The following is a 9570-nucleotide window of genomic DNA, read 5'->3' on the forward strand; positions in this document are numbered from 1 at the left end:
ATTACCTGTAGGTAAAACAGTTTCAGTGGGAAACATAGTTCTGGAAAGAATATGGAACATACAAGGGAATCCCTTGCTTAGAGTGATTCCTTGTCTTACTGTTACAAGAAAACTCAGTAGTAGAATCTATGTAAACACCTGTTTCTGATTAAAAGACTTCAGGATGAGTGGTGTTATATGTGGTTTTAGCAGGGAGAAAAATTACCTTCCAAGCACCAAACAAGGTTTGAGGTAACGGGACCTCTCTGATGTGGCTGTGAGTTGAAACCCTTTTACTTTGGTAGCTTGTGGTTAGAAATAGCTTGAAGACTAAATGGGTAAAGATAGGGGAAAATGTGTTTCGAAAAACTGCATGCAGTGAGGTGATGCTTAGAGGGAAAAATCTCTCAGATTAATATGAATATTAAATGTTTGCAGAAATAATCTGTCAACACAGAATGTTTTCCTTTGGTTCTCTAAATTCCCATCATGTAGAAGGATTCCTACCCGACTTCAAAAGCCTTTTTGAATGTCAGCTTCCACTCTGTGAGTAGCAGTTCCCACCATATGTCTCTGGAAATCGGTCCTACAATTGTTTGGTAACTCATCTATTTTCTGCATGTAAGTAATCTATGAAGGTACTGCAAGGATCTGGGCCAAAAGTATTGTCTCTAATAGGCCTTCTTTTAGGAGTGAGAAGATTCTGTGATTACAAACATAGGATAAAACACCAGTTATATGCAACAGTGAGAAAGTAATCCATGTTGAATTTTAGCAAGGTTGTTACCAGTGATGTTTCTGTACAAATACGATACTGTAAATAAGCATTTTATTTCACTTTTAACATTTCCATTTATGGAGATACTCTTCTTCCTAGGAAGCTTATTCAATTTCTCGACTTTCTGCTGGTCCTCAAGCTTCTTGGCATATTATTTGGTTCTAATTAATCGTCCAGAGAACAAATTTAATTATTTATATTGATAACCTTGGTGTGCTTATGATTGATCATATGTTAAACATGGTTTATAATGTTAGCAATTTAGCATTCCCTGAGTGCAGTAAGGCTGGTGCAATGTATCTATCCTTATTAGGTAATTTCCTGTGCTGAGACAGCACAGAAATATCCTCCAGTATATGAAATGTAGTTGCATGCCACTTTCACAGAAGCTTCTCTGTCTCAAACAGTACATTTTTAAACCTCCCAGTAGCTGTTTAAGCTATCTTTCAGTGTACAAGGAATCAGATAACATATCTTCTTTGTTCTGAATAGCCTTTTTAATAGACACACAATTTCCACAATTACTTTTATCACCTATTATCCAATTACCCACTTCAAGATTGGTGTATGCTATTGTTCACTCCCGTCTCTGTTTGCACTGGATTTTATCATCGGGGCTGTACTTTGCTTCTCTCCTTTTCCCCAGGTGGGTCTGATCACTTCCAGGCTGATATCCAAGGGGAGACTTGAGAACCATCTCAGAAGCGGAAGTGGACTGTTTAGCAGCTTGCCTATTTCTGGGTTGAAGTCAAGATTTCAAGGGATGAATAAAATAAATGAAATGTTTATGCATCAACTGATGCTGGTGAGATTGAGTTTGGGGCTTCAAGAGTTAATCTCCCATTATGTTCTTGATCTTATCCCATTGCTAATATGGTTTGCTTGTTGAGTTCCTTAGGGTGCGGAATGAGAGGAACTTGTGATTGGGGTCTGGTTTTACCAGTGTAAAAGGGAGGAAGTCTGTAGTGGCTGAAATTCCCCCTCACACATAGACCCAGGTGAGTGGTGAACAGGCCACTTTCAAAAGCAGAACCTGTGGCACATGGGCATAGATTGAAGGGGAACAACTCAGACAAAGAAACTTCACTTTTCCAAGACGCTAGTAGCTAACTGCAAAGCAAGAAGACATTTTGCAGAATGAATGCATTCTCCCCTTGTAACAAGGCCCCACCCTCCACATCCTGCCCCGTGGCCCACTCGCCCCTGCCAGAACCTCAGTATGAAGGGCATTTGTTCAGTGCAGCCAAATACAAGTAAAGCGGTAGGATACAGCGACGAGAGGACACCATGTGAGGGGAGCTGAAGCAAAAACTTCTATGAGAAATTTTGGCACCTGACTGTTTAGGTACAAGTCTACATATTTTGTTCTCTATTCACTGTTAAAGGCACTCAGGATCTGAGAGAAGTCAAGTCATTGCATCTCCTTTTCCCCATTCACTTTCTCTTTGCAGGAACTAGTAAAGAAATCACAAGAAAAAATGAGAGGACTAGGATTCACTGAATCATTTTGCTGTATTGCAAAGTTTATGAAGAAAGTCTCATGTGCTTAACTTCAGTGTTTTGTAGAAACCTAAGACCATAGATTTGAAATTGCATTCTCTTCCCACCCTGCTCCAACACCCCCCCCCCTCCAATCCTTCCCCACCTTCTGCTAAGTATTGCCACTTAATTCTAACACAGGAGTATTATTAAAGCAACATATAAAAGCTACTGCACTGTCCTCACAGAAGTTGTCAGGTCTGTGCCTCTACGATACATCATTAAACTAGAGAGCACCACCACCGTTATGGTCCATCTACAGCGGGAAGCACGTAGTCTTCCACAGAGCACTGCACCTATATGCTCACTTATTGGTAGCAGGCCCAGGCTCTGGGCTGCTGATTATACAGCAAGCACCTGCCCATAGGAGATCTGGCTCGGAGCAGACTTCCTGCTCAGCGCCACGGCTTGCTGAAATGAGATTTATGCAAACTGGCTAAAAGCTGTGATGTCACAGCGCACTGATAGACCCAAGGGCTATCTCCCTTCTACAGACATTTGATAAAATCAGGAACTTCATGTACAACTCGGGAAGAAGTTCACCTCAGAATCTACTAGGGCAAACTATGAAAACTTGTTAGGGTCCTTCTTCTATCCTGAGATCCATCACTGTGAAGGGACTTCACAGTCAGAGGATCTCACTTTTTATTTTTTAAATTTTTTTCTTTTTCTTCTTTTTTTTTTTTAATGTGATTTTTTCAAGTCAGTTATTCTGGATGTTTGAAAACTGAATTAAGAAAAATTCACTCAGAAGTTGGCTGAATGTTGCAAGCTTGCAAAATGGAAGGATTTCCCCTCATTCCCCCTGTGAGTATATTGGGTTTATTCCTCATATGGATCATTGGACTCAGTAGAAAAAGGCAAAGTAAATCAGGTTTTATTATTTAAGAGTATCTCTATTTTGGACTGTATTTGAAATGCCAGGAAGTTGGGCTTAGGTCAATATATAAAGCTAGTGACAACACTGCAATGAATGGGAAATTAACATTTCCTCCCTAAACTTGTATCTGATTTTGATCTCCATTTGTTTTCACAGATTAAATGTATGGTATTTTTGTACAGTGAACATAGAGCGAGTCAGTAAATTTTTTTTCTTCAGTGCCAGCTTAGTGATATAAGGCCGAGTCTTTCTTCAGGCTGTACTTTTTAACAATCTGGTATCTCTGACATAGTTTATGTATTTTACTGTCTGCCAATCTGTCAGAGAAGAGATGCGGAATGCTGATTTTATGTACTGAATATTTTAGGACTCTGCTTTTTGCAATTATGGCATTTTAGTTTCTAACTTCTGTTTCTCTTAAACTGAATTCCCTCAAATTCACTTGCTATGCCAAAACAATTGGTAATTGAGGAGAAAAACCCCACAGCCCTTAACTCAGACTTTCAATGATTTCTCTAAAATACAAATTTTTCTGTATGCTTATGAAGCTGTTTCTATCCTTTCTTTAAACCTGAAGCATTGTTACACTGCTGTAATATATCATACGGTGAGCTTGGAAATTATTTATGAAAAACGTAATGTCACTAACATGTTGTTCAGACACAAACCATAATGAGAAATCTCTAAGCAGAATGGGTAAAAGAGGCCCTAGCTAGATTTTATTAGGTTTGTAGAAGCTGAAAAGATGTCAGATAAGGTGTTTACTCGGCTTTTTATGTGGTAATGCTTTCAGTATTTGACATATGTGTTCAGAAATCAAAGAGACAATGAATATCCAAGAATCCTTTCAACAAAACTTGTATCAAGTTTTTTTACTGTCTTCTCCCATCTAATGAAGGCTAAAGACATGTTTCTTATCTTCTACCCAGAAAGATGGCCCTTTGAATTCCATTCATGTTTGGTATCCATGTTGACTGAAAAAACATGTCTTCTTTTGGGGAGACCCTTGGTTCTAGCAGTTCATCATCAATGTCCCTGAAATCCCCTATCTACCCAAAGGATGAGAAGACCCTAAAATATTTTTCTTTTTCTTAAATACACCATACAGTGGATCTCCTCTAACTCCGTCAGGACAGAAATCTGAAAAGAAACTGAAAAAATGAAAAAAACACGCAGAGGTTTCTCAATATGTTACTTGTTGGGCTTAAAAAACATTTAAAAAGGAACCCGAGCCTTGTCTTCAACTACCCCAGAAACCAGCACCTCCATTAAAAAAAAAGAAAAGAAAAAAAAGGAGTTAATTTTCTGTCCACTCATTCACTCATAACCAAGTTTTCTAGACTCTTTTTTTCAGCATTGAATTCCAGTGCATATATTGAATAAATGGAATGAAAATCTAACACAGGCTGGCCCATATTCTAATCTGTGTTGCAGTTAATATTCTGGCTGAACTCTGTTCAGATGAATGATACAACAGGCAAGGAACATGTTGACATTTTAATGAACAATTAATATGGCAATTTGGTTTATATTTTTGTGACTAAAGTGTCCAAAAAATTAATAATTTTGTGCTTTGTACTTTCAAAATTGGTGTAAGTGCACTTTGAGCACTGCCGGCTAGAGCCCCACATGGCATTGTTATAAATGTCTGTGCCTCCTGGGACTTTTTCAGAGGGGAGACATGAGCCTGTTTCTAGACAGGGGTTTCTGTGAAGCAATACTTTCCTCCTCTGACCCTCCCCTTTCTGTTGAGGCTGGGTCAGTAACTGCCTTCCTCTTGACTATGCTAGGAAACTGTTACCCTTCAGTTGGAAAACACTGCCCAAGTGATTTAGGAGTCCTGCATCTTTCTCTGAAGATTAGGAATTTCGTGCAGACAAGTTCTGCAAGCTGGGCCCATGTCATGTGTTGCATGATAGAATCTGGTTGTGCTGCGGGGCAAAAAATTGTTAAGTTAAACACCTTTGCCTAAAGAGGGTCCCCAGTATATGTGAACCCCTAAGTAGCCACCTGAAGAAATCGCAGCTTTGAGTGGAGGTGTACTTGTATGAGAGCAAAAATGCCCCACGGACGCGCTCTGTTCCACATAACTGCATTGCCAGCACAGTCCCGTGAGGCTGGCCCAATGAGTGATTATTCTAATAGTTTTACTCATCTTTTCTAAAACAGTTATACTGTAATTTTTTCCCAAGGAAATACAGTTAATCTTGGTCTTAAAACTTGTCTCAGCAGCACATCATTGGAAATTATGTGGAGTATTTCTGAATCACATGCCAGTGAATAGCTATGTTAGGATTACAAAAAAGGATCAGCATTTAGTGGATTTACAATCACCTGGAATAATCTGACAAAGTCTTGGTGAATAACAAGAATTTTCAGATTGCTGTTCAGTTGAGTCCCCTGTATCTCTCTCAACCAAGGTCAACCAAGTTTTCTCCAAGTAGTTTTGTGCTTTTCCCTTGATTTTCAGGGCAAAGAAGGAAGATGGAGGCAGCTGTCCATTTATCAAAGTCTGTGTCAGAAACAGTATTGTTTGTTGACCTCTTGCCTGAGGTTGGAATATGGTTTTAGATAGTGTACTGTACCTCATAGCATGTAGGAAAGGAGATACCGACTTCAGACCACAGCTGTGAGTTGCTAACAAAGCTTTCTGTCACTCTTTTACATGAAAACAATTGATAGGACAAATGGCCACTGACATCAGTTAAACATTAAATTGTAACATAAGCCATTCTTTGCTTTTTGCCAGGGGCAACAAAACAGTTCAGTGTCATGGAAGCGCTATTAGTAAGTAAAATGATGAAATAGGTGTGTGGGTGGGGAGGTTCCAGAGAAGGACTGGGCAAGCGGGTAAAGACGAGCGCAAGGGGCAACAGCAGCACGTGGTGAAACCTCTCTAACTAGACAAAAAGCTTTTCATAAAACTTTTTTTAAAACAGAGAGAAATTAAAAACAGGTTCTTGGAAGTAGTTTCTCTAATGAATAGAGGAAAATGTCCCACCTTCCAGTAGGATGAAGGTAATCATAGAGAATTCATGCTGTACTGTCTCCTTTGATCACCATCTGATTAAGTTTATGATACATAAACTTTTAAATATTTAATATACATCTTCCCATATTAGCTACTGCACCCTTGAAGATCAGACACCAAGATGGAAAGTGGTGCCAATTCAAGTCCTTTGTGGGGATGGACTAGTCCAGGTTGCATGAGTTAACAAGGATATACACATACATATTTTTATCAACTAGATCACTGAGCAGAAAACAAATTCAGGGAAGAAAATTCCCACAACCCATAATAAAGATATTTTAAGCTCCAAGCTTTCAAAACAGAGTATGTAAGAACCCAATGATCTATGTAAAAGCAGACTGGTTTTACAGATGCTGAGTACCTGCAACTCACTCTGCAGTCAGCCAGATCTGTACACAGTAAGGAAATCACTTTTTTAAGACTCTGCGTAACAGACCTTCCTTTTGCTCTGGTAACTGAATACACATCCAAACTTGCAAAACTAGCTTTTGAATGGTAGAAATACTCCATTATCAGCTCTCAGACTGTGAGACGCTATTGCCTGCTACAGTATATTGGACTGAAATGAGGGAGTTTGAAAAATCTTAGGGAAGAAGAGACAACAAAGAGACAGTTACTCAACTAGATAAAGTCAAATGTTCTTTCCCATGCCTAAAGTTTATTTTTTTAAATATACTTTTGGACTGTAGCTTGGCCTTCCTGCCAAGCTATATTTCTGTAAAACAAGAGTGACAGAGCTTTTGTTGTAACAGTGGAAATTTTATACATAGCAAATTAAGCCTAGACTGACAGGAAACTGATTTCTTTGGAAATTTACTTTTGGCTAAATATTTATCAGAGCTACAACTTTTCATGCATTTAGATATGGAAAATTTTTATAATTTTAGTCAGTTTATAGTATTTTAAAGATTTTTCTTTCAAATTATATACATTTATAATACTTTTTTAACCTCTCTTTCTCCCAACTAGTATGATGTGCATTTTCCATTTGGATGTTAAGGTCTCTCCTTTCACAGAATTTGAATGCTTTTTTTAGAGTTATGACAAATCGACAATTCTGAATATGAAGGTAGAACCTTCATACATTCTTCAGGTTGATATGATTTAACAGGAAGCATATATTTATGGAAGGGAAATGGGAGAGTGGGGTGAATTAATTTGCGAAGATAATGAAAAGTAGAAATTCCATTCAGAACCTCATCCTGAAGAAATTAGAACACAATCTCATTACTTTTTCTTGTCAGAGATTAGAGTACACCACAGGTCTAAGGAATGGGGATGAGCAAATGCAATAACCAGTCACAGTTAGAGAGAACACAAAGGAAATAGGTAGACGAAAACCAGAAGCATCAGAGAGAATCTATGCTGTACTGTCTTGTTTGACCACTTCTCCAAAATCTGGAAAATAGGTTATACTCCCTATTTGTGTAGATCAAGGTCAGTTCTGTTGGAATCATATTAATTTGGAAAGGGAGACTGCACTTACATCCTCTGGAGACCAGAAATAAGAGGAGTCCCTTCAATGGTATCCTTAACGTGGATACAATTAAATCATAGAATCATAGAATCATATTAAATGATGATTTGCTTCTTTTACTTAGTCTTTCCTTTAGATTGTCTTTATTGTGGGTTATCATTTTACCAAGATTTCATCAAGACAAGTATATACCACCACAGATTACATTGGGAGCTGACAGCCAGGCACTGGATTTACTCCTGTGGCTTTGAATATTCTGCAAATGTGATACCCAGTTAGTGTGTATTTTTGGCAGTCATGACTTTTTAGGCAGCCTTACCAGTGAATTTTAATATGATACATTAATACAGCATGCAGCTGCCACTAAGGATCTAACAACGCCCAAAGTAATTTCTAAAAGTACTTTCTATTCTTTTGTGTTCTAACATCTCAATCCTCTGGGAATAAGTCCCTCTTTTTCTTGGCCTGATTTCTTCAGTGCCACCATAGAAATCACATCCCTAGAAAAGGACAATCTTTAAATTCCAATATTCCAACAAAAAGGAGGAGTTCACTAGAAGAATTAAAGAACAGAGTTAATGAGCAGTGGTAACTCTGATGCAGTTTTCAGAAAAAAAAAAAATCTTTTCCTCTTGCCAGCTGCTTATCTACCACCTCCATCTGGATTTTAATGGCAGCTGCTGCGTTAGGTTTCATGTTCTCGAGCAGTCTGAGGGAGGAAGAAAAAGAGAAGCTCGCCTGAACTTCTGGCATGCTGTCACCATAGCCTAAGCTTACAAAATGCTGGTGTTCCAAAAATGAGACAGAGTTATGGAGGGAGATAAGGATTTGGGACTTACAGATAGGCATACGAACATATAAACATATGAACATAAAAAATGTCTGTCATGTAAGTTATCATATTGTTCAACATTTGTCCTTTAAAGTTAGGTATGCTAACAACATTGACAGAAGAAAAAAGTTTTTACTAGTACCTCCTAGAAATAATTTCCTTCAAGAACAAACGTCAAGAAGGTGCTTGTGTTCTACATTGCTGTTCACACTGTAAGAGTTTGTTCAGCTTGGAAGAAAATATTGTAACAAACTTAATTGGACAAAAGTTTAGCAAAGCCCTGTGAAGGACACCACCCTGCTCTAACTCTTCATTCTGGAAAAAGAAAGCAAATGTTAAGTGAAGCAATAGAATTTTGCACAGCTCATCACAGATGAACCACCTTTATTGAAAACAGTAAACATTAAACAGTATTAGCATTGGAGTACTAGGAGTGGGGAGGAGACAAGTGGGAAAGTTGCCTTATGTCACCTTGCCTCTATCAAGAAGATGAAGAGGACTTTAATTCTACACCTAAGCATCCAATAGGTCACAACTCAATATCTGCCCCACATCTGAACTTTTAAAGTCTTCTCTGTGCATACCTAACAGCCCTGAGCAGCTGATTTAAATCAGCAAACATTTACAGTTCAGCTTGGACAAAAACTGAGAAAGAAAATGTTTTAAGGTCCTCTATCGATGTCATTAGCCTCCTACAATCTGCCACCATTTAGTGGCACCTGCTAGAAACACTCAGAATAACATGCTTAGGCAAGACAAGTTTCTGCTTTCTCTTTTGTGTACAGAAGGAATAATAATTAGTAGTCTGTCATTACCAAAGAAAAGGTTTTCCTGATGTGCTGGTGTGATGGCATCTTGGCTTAGGCCTGATGTCCAAAGAAGTTCTCTAAGTAGTATCTGCAGAAGATTGGATATGAGGATATCAAGAACTTGTGTAATACCACAGGACAAGTTCTGCTACACAGCTTTGGTCTAAGGAGATAGATTACTTTTTCTTTTTTTTTTTTTTACAACCCAGTGTTTGGTGCATTTTATTTGTCTGATTCCGTAAGAA

At 38.3% G+C, this 9570-nt stretch overlaps 1 protein-coding gene across 1 annotated transcript in view; it reads left to right on the plus strand.

Annotated features, from left to right (window-relative positions):
• Positions 1–2763: 2763 nt before the first annotated feature.
• The window catches only part of SPI1 (Spi-1 proto-oncogene), a 19759-nt gene continuing 12952 nt past the window's right edge, over positions 2764–9570 (plus strand). The window contains exon 1 of the mRNA XM_010150056.1: positions 2764–3103. Within this exon, the coding sequence (XP_010148358.1) occupies positions 3059–3103 (45 nt within the window). The 5' untranslated portion in view covers positions 2764–3058. The remainder of the gene's footprint in view (positions 3104–9570) is intronic.

Source organism: Eurypyga helias, unplaced genomic scaffold (assembly GCF_000690775.1).
Source record: "Eurypyga helias isolate BGI_N326 unplaced genomic scaffold, ASM69077v1 scaffold514, whole genome shotgun sequence".
Classification (NCBI taxonomy): domain Eukaryota; kingdom Metazoa; phylum Chordata; class Aves; order Eurypygiformes; family Eurypygidae; genus Eurypyga; species Eurypyga helias.